The 17259-nt window shown below is 44.6% G+C and overlaps 1 protein-coding gene across 3 annotated transcripts in view; it reads left to right on the top strand.

Moving 5' to 3' along the window:
* Window positions 1–17259, top strand: part of ELP3 (elongator acetyltransferase complex subunit 3) — a 99031-nt gene that overhangs the window by 66023 nt on the left and 15749 nt on the right. For all 3 annotated transcript variants that reach the window (XM_075707443.1, XM_075707444.1, XM_075707445.1), the window contains exons 12-14: window positions 131–196; window positions 5801–6028; window positions 8754–8835. In XM_075707443.1, the coding sequence (XP_075563558.1) occupies window positions 131–196; window positions 5801–6028; window positions 8754–8835 (376 nt within the window). The remainder of the gene's footprint in view (window positions 1–130; window positions 197–5800; window positions 6029–8753; window positions 8836–17259) is intronic.

Consider the following 17259-nt stretch of genomic DNA (forward strand, 5'->3'; position numbering starts at 1 on the left):
TCATCCTTGCAACTTCATGCTATTTCAGCTTAGTTTTGAACCCAATAGGTGGCTGGAAATCTGTATGTTTCAGAGCTTAATGTTTTTCTCCCAAGTAATTTTTTTTTTTCCCCTCCCTTTCTTTTCCTAGTGTCGTGATGTAAGGACAAGAGAGGTTGGAATTCAAGAAATTCACCATAAAGTGAGACCATATCAGGTAAAATTTGTCTTTTTTCTAGGAGCTTGTTTTGGACACAATTGTTATATGTGTTTGGTGTGGAGGCGTTGGAACCCATTTGTTGCCCGTTCAATCCTGCGTTTTCCCTTTGTAGCTGGATCCAATTTTCCATTATTTTTGCAGCAGCTTTGGATGTCTCTTGTTTGAGCACAGTCACATGTTGAAATATATGGACCACCATGTTCAATAAACTGACTACAGCCAGCAGTTATTTTGGTATTTGCACTGTTGTAACAAAATGAGCAGCTCTTTCTTACCGCTTCTCAGCCTTCCCTTTTCTCCCTTCTCATTACAAATTTGGTTTTAGAAAAATACCAAAAACACAGTGTGTGCATGCTGAACAGGAATGCATGTTTAGCAAGGTGAATTTACAGGCTTTTTTGTGAATGTGCGTGTTTATATAGGCAAAGAGTATATGTATAAATACACCTCTGAACGTGTATGTATATATTTGTATGTGAGTAGATCCAATCAGTATGTGACACATACGTTGTTTTTTACCTTCCTAAAATAGCGCACAAAAAGATTGCTATGCTTATTTTATAGAAAGGAAAATGTTCACTGCTGAACTCCAAGCATCGAATTTAGGACGTTAATCCTCCAGTTTGCTGTAGTTACAAGGAGCGATCAACCCTTCCAAAAACTTGTCAGGAGGTCCATGGCCATGTATGGCACCCAAGGAGATGCGTCGGATCCATCTTAGTATACGCATATGCTGTGGCTAATAAATCATACACTGGAAGTATTCTCTTCCTCTTCCTTTGGAGACATTAAGGAGGGACTTGAAGTGATTGTAGAGTTTGTCCATCGTATACCTCCTTTACTTTCAAACAAGAATTCTTTGTGCCAGGCAGAAGGTACTGCCACCCCTGGGTAGAAAGCTGAGTAAGAATGACACTTACATACCTCTCTCCTCTCCTGTGCAACGGGCACGGACCCGCTAAATGTGAGCCACCAAACTGGGGTTTGGCTTTCTATGTGTCGGCACAGAAAGAGATTCCTAACAGAGGTCCTCTCAGTTGTGCTTTGGAAGCTCCACTGATTATTTAGGCTTCAAAGAGGCTCTGAGTTTGGTGCCAGAAGTTAAGTAGCATCAATATTCTCCGAGTTTAGCATCTGAAAGATGTTCTCACTTTGCAAATTGGAGATTATTGGGAGCCATAGTCTGGTTTTCTCCTGCAGGTACGTGAATTCAGATGGAGCGCAATACTTCCCACCTTGCATAACAGAAATCCAGGATGGAAATGTATAACGATCCCAAATAAATTATCTTGTTCTTACCAGATTTCTGCAAGAACTGAGGCTGTACAGACTCGTTTGTACATAGGCCATGCAGCCTTTGTGCTCCGCTCCCATTATCTAATCTGTGGTCATTTCACGAAATATCTTCCAAAGACGGCTGTTGTCAGCGGTGGTAATCTAATTTAAATTGTAAATTTCTTGAGTAGTTAGCAAATAGCTTATCACAGGGTTTTCAAAGCAACGTTATGTTGAAAATTCCCTTTGTTAAACTCATCTGTCTGAGTGACAGGAGGATGTCATTATGTAGTCTTACCAAAATTTATCATGACAGCAAGCAAGAGAAATATTCTGAAGATGGTATAATTTTTCATGCGCTTTAGACTAATGACAAGGTATGATGTTTTTCTTGGCTTCATAAGTAAACAACGCATCCTTTTGATAAGAGAGGCTATCATGTCAGATCTAAAATAAATTAATCGCGAACTGTAATTAGTTACACTTTATGCAACTTCTTTCTGTTAAGGATCAGTAGGCTGTATGTATTTTTATAATGGCGATGCTGTGTCTGCTTTTAAAAGTATTTTTTTTTAAACATCAATTTGAGGTAGATTACTTGCCGATAGCTGGTTATTTACAGAGCTGTCTCTAAGCTGCCTTTTCAATTAGTGGCGTTTCTCCATAGCAGCGGAAGGTATTTGCTTGCTCTCAGAATGGTTAAGGCTGCATAGTGCTACGTAATAGCCTTAAAAATGCTCTAGTGAGTCGTTGCTGTGAAGAGACGTCGGACTGACAGTTTTTGAAAGGCGAGGGGCAATGACAGCTCTGTTACAGGTATGAACCTACATTAGTGTTAAAGCAGAAAGTGTAGGACATAGAAGCTGCTGTTCCTGCAAAGCGGGGGGTTCTATCAAGATAATGATCTCAGTGTAGAGCCTTGGTAGGAATAAGGCAAATTTTTAAGCTGGGAGTAGCTGGTTTAGGTCAATAATGTAATCTGCAACTGGGTTTTCCCTTTGTTTGTCAAAGTAAATTTAAAACAGACGGTGCCAGGCATTTAATAGGTTTGCATACTGAAATGGTGATCCACCCTGATGAGAGTTGTTCTTACCCAGCACACAGGATGGTTTACGGACGAGGGACTGACACTGGGCACTGCAGCACACATCGCTATGCACCAACCGACCGGAGGCGATGCAGGCTGGCTTTGGCCGCGTTTATACCAGTATCCCAGAAGGAAAAGGCTTTGTACATCTCATGAGTCCCTGGAAACCCTTTGAGGGGATTTATGTATCCTAGGAACCTCTGTGCCCAGGGAAGTGGGGAGAACAAAAGACACGATCCGGTAGGGACTTTCCTGAGCAGGTCAGCTTATCTGGTACATGCTATAACATGCTGTATTTACAATAGGAAGCCTCCTGGTAGAGGTTCCTGTAGTCTTTGTTTCTGTCTACAAGTGTCTTTCAGACTGGATGTGGGCATAACAGGGCATCTATGATTCTGTCTAGTCCCTACTGGAGGACAAGCAATGGAGCCATGTTTTCTACTTGTTTTGTCCTCGGGAGAAACCAGGAGTTCTCCAGTCTTGCCATTTCGAACTCTTAGTATAGCAGTGTTTAATAATATTTTCTGGTTTTTTTTATAGAATCATAGAATAGAATCATAGAATTGTTTAGGTTGGAAAAGACCTTTAAGATCATCCAGTCCAACCGTTAACCTGCACTACCAAATCCACACTAAACCAATCAAGGGTAGACTAGACTGAACCATGTCCCCAGGTGCCACCTCTGCCCGTTTTTTGAACACTTCCAGGGATGGTGACTCCCCCACCTCTCTGGGCAGCCTGTTCCAATGCTTGACTACCCTTTCCATGAAGAAATCTCTCCTAATTTCCAGCCTAAACCTCCCCTGGTGCAGCTTGAGCCCATTTCCTCTCATCCTATCGCTTGTTCCTTGGGAGAAGAGCCCGACCCCCCTCCCTGCCCCCTCCTGTCAGGAGCTGCAGAGCGATCAGGTCTCCCCTCAGCCTCCTCTTCTCCAGGCTGAACACCCCCAGCTCCCTCAGCCGCTCCCCACCAGCCCTGTGCTCCAGACCCTTCCCCAGCTCCGTTGCCTTTCTCTGGACATGCTCCAGCACCCCAATGTCTTTCTTGTATCAATTAGCAGTAAGCTTTAACCTAACTGCTTTTCCACATATGAAACTAACTGCAGAATCTGAGTATTTTAAAAGTCTCACACTCTTCTGTTTTCCTGTACATTTCCATTTTACTAGTGGTGTTACGTACCTAGCGGTAGATCTGGATCAGTGTGTGTCAGCCGTCCTGACACACAAGCTGGAGTGGAGTTGTGCTCTTGGAGAATTTGGCACATCGGCAGACATCTGCTTGGGCACTTACCCCGTGAGCTGTACGTCAGCGTTGAAATGAGCCTTGCTTCTGTAGTCAGTAAGGGATTTAATTGTGAGCTGTGTTCACGCAGGCTTCGTCATGGAGTAGAGCAGGCAGGCGACAGAATCCCTTACGGTTTTGCTGTAAACAAATCTTTAATTCATGGATTTCTGGGTATTAGAGGATTTGCAGAAAAAATACTGAAGTCCTTTGCTGTAGTCTTTATAGTAGTACTGGGAAGAGCATGGCAAGGTATACATAGGGATCAATCCTATACTGTACTGTCAGGATGTAAATGTTAGAAACCCCAGTGCAGCGCTGGTGCACAGGGCATCCACTGATGCTTTGCCATTCATGTTTGAATTCCTAAAGTTAAAGGAGTCTCTCAAAATGGTGGCAGGTGTGTGTGCATGACGGTTTCAGATCAGGAGCGTGCTTGTGAAGCAGACTCTCCGATCGTTCCCCACTTTGAAAGCATCAGCAAGCACAGAAACCTGGTTTCTTTCAGATTAATTTAGAAAGCACCTTCCAGGAGCGCACCTAAGGTACGTCAGCTGGTAACGGGTGCCTGGTTCATGGGATGAGACCAGGACTAGTCTCTGCTGAAAACCTCCCAACATATATTGTTGTCATCAGGCTCTCAATATTGCGAACTATTGCTGCCACTCCTCTCTGGAGCCAGACAATTTGGGAAATAATTTTGATCTGCTTAGCAGCTGGTTGTTACAGGTGGGCACAGGAGTCCCTACAGCAGGGATGGGCAGCTATTTCAGCTATACCCTATCAATTCAAAAGGCAAGTAGAGTGACTCACTGTGTCACCAAAGATGTGACATTATCATCATCGGCTACAGGTTACATCAAATAAACTCAGCGCTACCTCTGCTACATACAAGCACAGCTACCGTTATGTGCGATTTGATCAGGTCTCACGTTGCCGTAAGGGAGTCCTTGGGTCCTGGGGCTGCGCCTTGATGATGGTAGCTCAGGACTGTCTGAAAGAGAAGTTTTTTCTTCTTTCTGCTCTCTTATCCACCAGTTACTCTTTGTAGCTTCTAGGTGCTCTGCAGAAGTAATTGCTTCTACGCAAGCATGGTCTTTGTTGTATTCTCCACAGTCAGCCAACTCTCACTTCAATTTCCCTTCCACTTGTGATCTTCAGAGCTGCCTTTGTCTAGATGGTTATAAAAAATTGGATTTGAGGCAGGTAATATGTTGTTACTGGTCATTTCTCAGGGTACCTGTCCGGATGGTTTTGGTGTCTTCAGTACTATCCGAAGGAGTAAGAAAACACTTCCTGCCAATTCTGTAAAGCACACGTAATGCAACACTCACTCAACACCAACTCTTTCAGATCCGCTCCTGTCGCACTACACTGTTTGCTTGTGTAGGTAGGTCCTGTGTGGTGCTGGAAAGAACTAATTGGTAATTAATGAAGTTGACTGCTGCTTAGAAGACCCATGTTCTGTAGACATCTCAAGGCATTTCTTTTGCAAAGCAGTAGAGACAGGGACAAAAATGCAGATTTTGTGAAGGCAGATGCGAAACTACTCATTCTACATTAGCAAGTTTGTAACTGGAGCTGAATTTCAATTAGAGCAAGTGCCTTGGTTAGTGGCAAGAGTTGCTGCCCCCATCTCGAGTAAGTCAAGAAACACAGGTTTTAGGTTTGAAGACTAGTTCTGTCCCATTGGCAAATACATTTCTATTAAAGTAGTCGCATGTTTTATCTTTAATATGACTGCAGTGACAGCTGTTCTGATCCAGTACTGCTAAAATCCATCTAGAATTAAATTGACCTTTAAGAAAGCGCTTCATGTTTTCTCTGAATCATAATAGTTTATGGATCCATGAAATAGGTTTTGGTGTGTTCAACGTGTTGCTTAAATATTTTTAAAGAAGTTTTTCCTTTTCTCTTTTCCTCTTTGTATTCATCATCGCTGCTTCTCTTTGACCAGATTGAATTAGTTAGAAGAGATTATGTGGCTAATGGTGGCTGGGAGACCTTCCTGTCCTATGAAGATCCAGAGCAGGATATTCTCGTTGGCCTTCTACGACTGCGGAAATGTTCGGAGGAGTCGTTCAGACCTGAGCTGAAAGGAGGCGTTTCCATTGTCCGGGAACTGCACGTGTATGGGAGCGTGGTCCCCGTGAGCAGTAGGGATCCTTCAAAATTTCAACACCAGGTACTCTAAGCCATCCTTATTTTTCATCTGTGCCTCTTTCTTGCACCCTCCTCCCCTCTCCCCAATATAACTGGAGAAGAATTTTATTTAATATCTGAGATTCATTCAGTCACTTTGAATTGTAGTCCACTGCAATAGAAACAGAATTGAATTTCAGCCTCTTCTTGCATTTCCCCCGCTGAAATCATGCTGCTTCTGAGTTTTTGCTAGTGTGGTCATGTTTAGGCAATTGCAACTGCTCTGAGATAAAAAAAAACCATGCCTGAATGCTATCAGCGTGGCTTCATGCCTGTACAACACGAGCTCATGTATGCTGGTGCTAATTTGGCTTTCGAGTACTAAGCATCGTTGATTCTGAAGCATGTTTCCTTTGATGTCCTGTATGGTACATCAGACTTCACTGCAAGCTGGCTGAAAACGAAACAAAGGAGATGCATCCATTGTGTCTTTTTGTTTCCTTCTAAAATTGATCTTGTTCAATAGCTGAATTTCACTTCTGAAATCTGACATAATTACATAAGGAAAGACCACCCAGTTTTCTTTCAAAGGAACATTTACTGAATATATTCTTCCTCCCAAAACAAGAAATCCAACTTCGGTTCCGAGATGTGTATCAGTTTAAGTGATTTGACGAGACTGCCGAGTGAAGTCTCTTAGTTGGGTCTGACAGTTTTTTTGCTTCAGACACACTTGTGAGGCCATTTCATATCTGTCTTAAAGCATGTGAAGAATGGAGTGGAAAGCTGTGTAATTCCTTGCAGTGACTCGTATGAAAATGGCACATTATCCTTCTGCTGCATGTAACATGCTGTGGCTTGCAATGAGCAAAAATGTGAATTAAATTTTGCCCCGGTAGGTTCTGAACCTTCAGACTGAGCTTTTAAAAAAGCAATCAGTTTGTCCTCTTTGCCAGAAGTGCTCAGGGCTGATGTTTTAAATTAACTTCCTTGTATTTATTAACCTTTCCCTGACTATATGCATTAAGATGCAGTTTTGCTAGATGCTGATGATGTGTGACCACAAGGCAGTGTCTGGGGGCCGGGGGGGGGGGGGGGGGGGGGGAGAAGAAAAAGGAAGAAAAAAAAAAAGAAGTGGATGTTTGCCCTTTAAAATAGTTAACACTTAGAAATTCAGAAAGAAAAAGTGGTCATCCTAAGTATTTGAAAAAAAATAAAAAACAAAAAAGAGAGAGAGAGAGAGAAAATCAATTGAAAGTAGCCAACTACAAACATTAAAATAGGCTGCAAATTGAAATTTCATGGCATATGATGCACTCATGTTTGTTCGGAATAGTCAGTGTTCAAGAGGTCAATCAGAAAGTGTTCTTCACAGTTGTGGGGGCAATTTCTGATTAGAAGGACGTTTTAGAGTGAAGATTTCTGTGTGTTATTTAAAAACACCTATAAGTGTTTAACGTTTTTTAGAACTAAATCACATCTGCTTCAGTGTCGCCACAGCCCAATTCCATATGTCTTGTCAGGAAAACAGACGAACAAAGAGCCGAGTATAATTCCTGCATCCTAATGTTAGGAGTGAATTAATCCAATCAATTATTCCCAGATATATAGGACAATGAAGTCATTACACAGAATGGAAAGGCTATTCCCTTATTTTGAAGCATTATTGTGATTCCAGTAGCACTCCTGCTGTGCAAGATTTCCAAACGTAAATAAAGGCATGGATCTGGTCCAGAATATTAACGTGTTCTTCTGCAGTTCTTTGTGATTTGGCATCTCCTGTGTCATGAGCTGAGCCTAGGAGAGCGGCACAGAGCTTGAGCCTAACCTGGCTCTGCGAGGGTCACGCAGCGGTTTGGTGCAGCCTTGGTGGGTAGCCCCGACAAGCCCTGCGGTCGCTGCACGCCTCAATTCTTCATCCTGAAATGAGCACGGTAACAGCTCCTGACTCCTGGAGGGGTTGCGGAAATAAAGATTGCGAGGGGCTATGGCAACGTGTACATCAGAACAGCGAACGGCAGCAGGGGTCTCTGGACCTGTAGTGTCTGGCCGCATCTGTTTCAACTGATGTCCCCAGTCAGAATCATAGAATCATAGAATCATTTAGATTGGAAAAGACCTTTAAGATCAGCCAGTCCAACCATTAACCTACACTACCAAGTCTACTCTAAGCCAATCAAGGGTAGACTGGACTAAACCATGTCCCAGAGTGCCACGTCTACCTGTTTTTTGAACGCTAGAATTTTTGCCCAGAATGGCACTGGGACCCTTCTGCAATTCGACAGCGTAGGCAATTGCGTCTGGCATTTGTGCTCTGGCTTTGTTTAATTCGCTAGCACAAACCCAGGTCTAGTAAGGGCACGTTAAGATGGGTGCTTGTTGTTCAGGATCGGTTATCTCAGCAGGATAGGCTTGCTCGACACCAGGAATTACGGGATGCGTACCAAGTTGGTGTACCATCAGTGGATTTAATTTCGTTCTGTTCCTGCCATTGAGAAGCAGTCAGATGCTAGAACTGCCTATGAATAATTTCATGATCAGAAAAAAAAAAAAAAAAAACCCTGAGAAAGCTCCACTGTAAAGCTTAATGTTGGTACACCTCTCCTGCGGTACGCTTCTCAAGCCCTCTCCTGCAGTAAGGTTTTGATCATTCCTGTGCCAAAAATATGACTCTCTTGGTACTGTACTAATGCTTACATTCTGACCTTGCTTATGCTTTCTATTTTTACAGAACTTACCTTTTCTTCCTGTTATTTCTCCCATTATAGGGATTTGGTATGTTACTAATGGAGGAGGCAGAAAGAATAGCCAAGGAGGAGCACGGGTCATGGAAAATTGCTGTAATTTCAGGTACCTTTGCTTTATCCTGGTTTTTTTTTTTTTATATACATCTTAATCTGAAAATAAACCCACTTCAGACAACACCACTGCTGTGAACATTCATCGTATTAGGTAGAAAATGAGCATCAGCAGATGCGTCTTCGTAATGGAGTTAAATTCCATCGTAGCTTTGGCCAGACAATACTGTTATTGTAAGCAGCGTAGCAGAGGACACGCTGCGGGGAACCATCCTGCTCTTAGTGCCCAAGGAGACAGACTGCGTGACCGTGGGTGTCTTCCTCCTCGAAACACTGCTATTTCCCACTTCGCTGATTTGGCCCCGTCGCAGGTTGTTATTGTCGAGGGCTGCTTTCCAGAGCTTATGAGGATAGAAAATTGCCGGCCTCCATTTTAGAGTCTTCCTGCAAGTACCGTCATTAGGGCGGACAGATGTGCTTTTAGGATACATTAAGCATTATCACGAAGAAGGGAGCTATATAAGAAAGAGCTGCAGCCCTTTCTCCTATTTCATTTTCAAGGCATTGTGACTAAGAACGGTGGCATCAGTTCATCGCGTGTGTGTGAAGTCAAGGTCGGGACTACCTTTGTGCCTTAATTTATCTTATATTAGCAGTTATGGTAGCTGTAGAAAGCTTTTACAGGCATATAGGTTATATAACTGGGGAAGCTGGCAAATTGTATGGGAAGAGAAATTCTTGCTGGCATAAGATTAATGTATACTGAAATATAGACCTTTTCAAAAAAAGTAATAATTTTCTGCCGCCCCACCGAAACCCCCCAAAAAACAGAAAACCACAATTTTGATCCAGGCTGCTGAGTGCTGAAGTGAAGAGCTTGCCTGTGTGTTTCCAGGTGTGCTATGTCCCTGGATGTTGAGAAGCCAAAGTGCACCGTCTCGACAAATACTTGTGACGAGGGCCAGAGTGTGAGCGAGGGCAGCGTGCAGGCAGTAGCCAGATGCTTAAAGAAAATTCTGTATTCTCTGGATTCCCTGTTTCTTGTTTGCTTAAGACATATGCCAGTCCTCTTTCTCTGTTGCTGCTGCATGGGTGTCGATTTGAACTGGGAATTTCATACAGTTGAGAAATGTCCATATCAGTAAGAAGAGAGGTGAAAGGGAAAATGATTTCTTTCGGTTTTGCTGGTATCATCTTGGCTTGGGGTGCGTGGAGAAAGGAAATCGTGACTCCTTTGTGCTAAAGAACACTCCTTTTGACGAGAACAGAAAATGCGCAGCAATTACTAAAAAGTGATTTGTGAAACCGTTCATGTTGCTAATTTTAGCTGCATTTTAGCAAACTGATGTGAAGAATATATTCTTTGCATCGAGATCCAGTGCAAGAAGTCTTGTTTTGCTGCATGCACAGTTTGTGGCATCATACTGAGACCTTGTCGGTGATTTCCCCCCCTCCCTGGAATGCAAAGTACAATATAGTACAATTTGTCTTTGAATACAGAATGCTACCGCATCTGCAAAGACCACAAGTTTTCCAGCTGTTTCCTTGGAGATGTTACCACTTGAATTTCAGTTCTCCTGTAGGTTTTATCTGAAATAAAAATGCAGCCAGAAGTTCTTTCTCCATTGGAGGATGAACTTGGTTTTGCTAATTTTGGTTTCAAAATAGATTTTTAATCTGGGAACCCACTGCAAAGTTAAGTCTCCAACACATTGCAAAATTTCGACTACTTTCTAGAGAGGAGCATGTAAGGGAGATCTGCTTTGAAGATGTGTCTCACAGGACTCTCTCTCATTAGTACTGCATGTTTTTATTAATGCTTTGTTGCTGTGTTTTGTGTCCTTTCTTCAACAGTATTTTCCAGGCTTGCACTTAATGGTACATCAGTATTAGTTCTGGCACAAAATAGTGCCAGAACGTGCAAACTGCTGCTTCAGGGAATGGACCCTGATCCATGTTGATGCGTGCACTCTGCCGGAGGACTGTGTGGGGCAGTGCTAGTCCATCAGGGCTGAAACCTTCTCAGGGCTCCTGCTAGCAAAGTAACAGAGTGGATGGCTGAATTTCTGTACTCTGACAATTTTTAGGAAAGTTATGTCTAAGTAGCAAACTCTGATTTCTTCAAAAAGCAATATATGTATTTTTAAGACAGGACAGCATGAAAGGTTTTCATTGTTGGCTAAAGGTTAGGGCTGATCAGTAAGATGAGTTCAAGTTCAGCTCTGGTGAACAATTAGCAGCTCTGGTTAGAAATTAGCAGCAGTCATTGTGGCAGGGGGGTGAACTAGATGATCTTTAAAGGTTTCTTCCAACCCAAACCATTCACTGATTCTGTGGTCATCTATGACTGTTCCCTACCCTGGCTTTGAGTAGGGGCATCTCATACTCTTTGGTTTAGGACAGCCCATTTCCTAGGGACCCCAAAAAACTGGGTGCCCCCAGTATCCTGCTGTATGCCAGAGCCTTGCTTTAGAATCGTAGAATTGTTTAGGTTGGAAAAGACCTTTAAGATCATCAAGTCCAACCGTTAACCTAACACTGCCAAGTCCACCACTAAACCATGTCCCTAAGCACCACATCTGCACATCTTTTAAATACCTCCAGGCATGGTGACTCAACCACCTCTCTGGGCAGCCTGTTCCAATGCTTGACAACCCTTTCTGTGAAGAAATTTCTCCCAATATCCAATCTAAACCTCCCCTGGCGCAGCTTGAGCCCATTTCCTCTCGTGCTATCGCTTGTTCCTTGGGAGAAGAGCCCGACCCCCCTCCCTGCCCCCTCCTGTCAGGAGCTGCAGAGCGATCAGGTCTCCCCTCAGCCTCCTCTTCTCCAGGCTGAACACCCCCAGCTCCCTCAGCCGCTCCCCACCAGCCCTGTGCTCCAGACCCTTCCCCAGCTCCGTTGCCCTTCTCTGGACACGCTCCAGCACCTCAGTGTCCTTCTTGGAGTGAGGAGCCCAAAACTGGACACAGCATTCCAGGTGCGGCCTCACCAGCGCTGAGTACAGGAGGACGATCACCTCCCTGCTCCTGCTGGCCACACTGTTCCTGACACAAGCCAGGATGCTGTTGGCCTTCTTGGCCACCTGGGCACACTGCTGGCTCATGTTCAGCTGCTGTCGACCAACACCCCCAGGTCCTTTTCGGCCAGGCAGCTTTCCAGCCACTCTTCCCCAAGCCTGCAGCGCTGCACGGGGTTGTTGTGCCCCAAGTGCAGGACCCGGCACTTGGCCTTGTTGAACCTCACACAGTTGGCCTCGGCCCATGGGTCCAGCCTGGCCAGGTCCTTCTGTAGAGCCTTCCAACCTCCAGCAGATCGACACTCCTGCCCAACTTGGTGTTGTCTGCAAACTTACTGAACGTGCACTCGATGCCCTCTTCCAGATCATTGATAAAGATATTAAATAGAACCAGCCCCAATACTGAGCCCTGGGGAACACCACTTGTGACTGGCCACCAACTGGATTTAACTCCAGTCACCACAGCTCTTTGGGCCTGGCCATCCAGCCATTTTTTTACCCAGCAAAGAGTATGCCCATCCAAGCCGTGAGCAGCCAGTTTCACCAGGAGAACGCTGTGGGAAACGCTGTCAAGGGCTTTACTAAAGTCTAGGCAGACAACACCCACAGCCTCTCCTTCATCCACTAAGCGTGTCACTTTGTCATAGAATGAGATTAGGTTAGTCCAGCAGGACCTGCCTTTCATAAACCCATGCTGACTGGGCCTGGTTGCCTGGTTGTCCTGTACATGCCACATGATGGCACTCAGGATGATCTACTCCATGACCTTCCCCAACACCAAGGCCAGACTGACAGGCCTGTAGTTCCCTGGATCCTCCATCTGGCCCTGCTTGTAGTTGGGCATCACATTTGCCAACCTCCAGTCAACTGGGACCTCCCCAGTTAGCCAGGACTGCTGATAAATGATGGAAAGTGGCTCGGTGAGCACTTTACCAGCTCCTTCAGCACCCTTGGATGGATCCCATCCGGCCCCGTAGACCTGTGTGTGTCTAAGTGGTGTAGCAGGTCGCTAACCATTACCCTTGGATTATGGGGGCTTCATTCTGCTCCCATCCCTGTCTTCCAACTCAGAGGGCTGGGTACCCCAAGAACACCTGGTGTGACTATTAGACTGAGCCAAAGAAGGCATTAAGTACCTCAGCCTTTTCCTCAGCCTTTGTCACTGTGTTTCCCCCCGCATACAATAAAGATGGAGATTTTGCTTAGCCCTCCTTTTGTTGCTAATGTATTTATAGAAACACTTTTTATTGTCTTTTACGGCAGTAGCCAGATTAAGTTCTAGCTGGGCTTTGGCCCTTCTAATTTTCTCCCTGCATAGCCTCGTGACATCCTTGTAGTCCTCCTGAGTTGCCTGCCCCTTCTTCCAAAGGTCATAAACTCTCCTTTTTTTCTTGAGTTCCAGCCAAAGCTCTTGCTCTTGTTGAAACAAGTTCACCCAGGCTGGTCGTCTTCCCCGCCGGCTCATCTTTCAGCACATGGGGACAGCCTGCTCCCACACCTTTAAGATTTCCTTCTTGAAGAATTTTCTTTGCACTATTGATTACTTGAAGACATTTCTGGCTCTCCAGACCTGAGGCCAGACACCCATCTCTAGCTTATGCAGCTGATGGGGGGACCGCTCACCCTAAAGGGAATGAATTTGGGGAGCTCGGTAAGTCTGGAGGGGTCCAGAAGTCTCTGGCTGATTATTTGTCGCAGCCTTGGATTGAAGCGTGGCTTGAAGTTGGTTTGGAAATGCGTCTAACTCAAGCCAGATTAAAGTAAATTCAGATGAAAGCATGTATGTACAACATCCAAAGCAGGCAGTACAGTCACAAGTGGTTATGAAAAACAGGAAAGAAAGAAAAAAAACACCATATGACTAATCTGCTTTTAGTGAGGTTACATTAGAAACGCCTCTCTCCTGTCCAGCTGATTTGCTGCCCATCCTGATCAAGGTACTACTCAACATTTGCTGACATCTCAGGCTGTGTCCATTAGAGCCTCACTCATTAGAAACCTCTTTCCTCCATGGCAGAGCATGTTAGCTGCCAGAGCCAATTTTCCTTTTGTCCATCCTCCCTGGAGGACTTCAGGCATAGTCTTTGCCCCTCTGCCTCTGCTTGCTTCCTTCCCACGTATAACCTAGTCAATACTCTTAATTAAACGTTATTTCACTGCCTTGCAAATGCAGATGTCCCTTTCGTTAGGTCAGGTGTTGTGTCTTGTACTTGCCCGTTTCTTGCTTCATGGAGGACTAAAACTCCTTCCCCCTCAGCGGTGAGTCAGTGGCATATTTCACTGTGAAGTGTCCGCATTTTTATATTCTCTGTCAGGCAGTACTGTAAAATCACTTGATACAAACATGTAAATGGGAAACAAGTGAGTAATTCGTGATTGCCTCCTGATTAGGATCAGTAGGACCATAATAATCAGTTGGGGGTGACTGATCCCAACATCTTTCTCCTAAGCATACCGCAGCAGCCCGGAATCCACAATCGCAAGGCCGTGAGTAGAAATTAAACTAATACCACCTGTTTTCGGCACTCTCCACGAGAGATAAAATCGTTCATTATAGTCGGTGACTCATCTCCCAGTCTGTTGGTGCTGCTTGAGCACGCTGTCTCATGTGTTTAAGGCAACTGTGCTGCTCTTGCCTTCGCCTTTTGCAGGTAGGGAGAAAACAGAGGTTCAGGACTTTCTAAAAGTAAATCTGATGCACCATAGCAGTGTTAAATTCACCTGCGATGAAGAACGTAAAAGGGAGAGAAACTGAGCTGGCATAGAAATCAGAGGTAAACTTTCAGGGCACATTCAACGGTACTCTAAAGTATCCTAATTTCCTCGTGTAAACATCCTTTTGGTCACCCTAGAAGTAATAAATTACTTGAGTAATCAGCGTCTCGTAGTTCATACTGGATGTTGATTCATGGGCTGCCTCGGAGATTGCCAACTGCCAGGGTGTACTCGGGAGACCTCAGGACGAGACTCCGAAGTATTGCTGGGAGGATTGATGGGGTTTGGGAGGGCTCCCTGGAGTTTTGCTTCCAGCGCTGGTTGGTTATTTTTAGAAATGCCAATCTTACTGGCTATTAATAAGAGAAGAAGTGGCCCAAGATAAGTGGAAATATGGGAATGTTAATGAATTGACTCTCTGATGTTTGTCTGCTTCAGATTGATGGCCTTTGAAAAAAAAATTAATTAGGGGGATTTGGAAGAAGCCAAGGATAAACCCATACTAGGGGATTGGTGCTGTGCAATAGCTACTGCATACAATCCTCTAGTTCTTAATGAACTTCAATTTTGAAGGTTTAATAATGTAAGAGCTTTGAAAACAGGCTTGGTACTGTATTAACTGGGATTTCAGCACAAGCGTGAACAGGAATATTGCTGTCCTTAAGCAAGGACACTTCTGCAAAAGCCAGCATTCCGCAAGGGTGTTCTGGTAGGAAGCTTTTTTATAAATACACCGTAATATACCTTACAAACAAAGATTTATGGTGTGGCTTAACTTCTGCATAGTACAGACCAGAGACTTCCACCCATCTTGCATCTGTCCCAGCTGAGCATGTTTTGGACAGTGGGAACCTATCTTGATTTTTAAGGCTTTTGTGTGGTCTCCATCTGCAGGAGCTTTCCTTCGAGTGGGCAGAGCAAGAACCGGTAAGGCAAACGCGACACAAAATTCAGTGAGCAGGAGTTGAATGTATGAGGATACCTCCTTTGTGCTGCTTCCTTTTTCAACAATCCTTTCCCCAATCTCAACCCAAACTATCTCCAAGGTTTCTAAAACCCAAACAGCTAAAACCCCCACAAATTCTGAAATTAGATTGGGTAGGAAGTATTTAGAAATCGGATTAATGATGAAATGAAGGTGATTTCCATCCTAGTGACTTGTAACACACAGCAGTATAAATAGCGTTGAGTCAGAACTGTGAGCAATAGCAGTTTTCAGGGATTTAAAAATAAATATAGTTTTCTTTCATGGGAATCTTCCTCTCTAACTGGCACTGTTCTTACACTGCCTGCAAGTGGTAATCCTCCTTTTCAAGGCTGCACCAGGGGTTAAGGGCTTAAAGCTTGTTCATAATCAAAGCTTTGGGTGTAGAGTTCGTTGAGTTGTGGGTTTCATCTTTGTTGTGTTTACAACCCAAATTTGACGCACGCTTGCAGTCCAGCTTTTCAACTGCTGCTTTAGCCGAGAATTACTTCTGGCTTAAGGCAGGCTTATCTCCGGTGTGCTTTGTTGGTCTCTGAAGGCTGTTACGGAAAGACTAACGCTCCTCCCTGGATTACCAGTCTCACCCTGGGATCTGGGCAGCATTCCGCACCTCATCAGCTGCCATCACCATACCCAGCGGAGGGTGAGGACCAAGCCCTACGTCACAAGCAGAGGTATTCATGAGACAATGAGCAGATTTTCCTTTAAAAGCACATTCAAACCAGGACTGCACAAATGAATGCCATCAGTTGCTGCGCTTCTTCAGAGCACATTAGTTTGCACTCCTGGGGGCGGGGGGGGGGGGGGAAATTCAGAGTTTCCCAGCGGACTCTTGCCAAAGCATTTTGTTCTCCCTGCTGTTCTTGGAGTAAACAGGTTCAGCTGAACCTGTCTTCTCATCTAAGTCTTTTAGCTCTTAGGGATGCTCAGTTTACAGACAGGTAAAGAAAAAGATGCGGCAGGATTTAACAGGATTGCCGTTGCTTATAACGACAGTACCTAAAACCACGCAAGGTTACTCTCAAACAAAGGAAAATCTGAGGTCCCCTGCATCAGGCACCCAGGAGTCATCACAGGCAGTGAACCGGGGAATGATGCACAAAGCAAGCTAGGCTGTACAGCAGCTGCCTCGTGGTGTGTCTAGTTAAATAGCACTTCATTTGAAGAGGACCGGTGGGAGAACTGCATTTAATCGACTCTGGAGTCAATGACAAATGCACTAGGAGTGCATTTGTAAGGGAAGATGAGCATTTGCAAGCCAGGTTAGGAAAGGCATTTTGGATTCTGGCAGCACATGGGGAAATTAGGGCAGCGATGGGATGGGAAAAGACATCAGCCATAGATACTCTGGTTTCATATTGTGCGTGCCACTGTAGTTATACCTCTGGTATTGCCACTGTGCGAATTCTCTGCTCTATTTAAAGCTTGGATGCTAGTGGTCCTGGATGCTTTGGACCCTGGATGTTAGTGATTGCAAGGTACGTCCTTCCCCCCAAAGATGCAATCTCATATCTTGATGATTGACCAAACCAACCAGAATTAAATATTCACAATAAGGAGGTGGTTTTGTGGCCTGTTGCAAGGTTTCCGTACAGAGCCAGAAGCGTGCTCTGTCTGCTCCTTAGCAATAGGGAAGAGGTGGCCTCCCCCCCACCTAAAGCAAAGAGCGAAGTAAAAAAGCGAGTGGCTTGTTTATCATGAAGTCGTTGCTCATTTAAGGTAATTTTCTGCATGAGTGGTGCCTTTCTACTCTTCTG

The sequence above is a fragment of the Pelecanus crispus genome, chromosome 3 (genome assembly GCF_030463565.1).
Source record: "Pelecanus crispus isolate bPelCri1 chromosome 3, bPelCri1.pri, whole genome shotgun sequence".
Classification (NCBI taxonomy): Eukaryota; Metazoa; Chordata; class Aves; order Pelecaniformes; family Pelecanidae; genus Pelecanus; species Pelecanus crispus.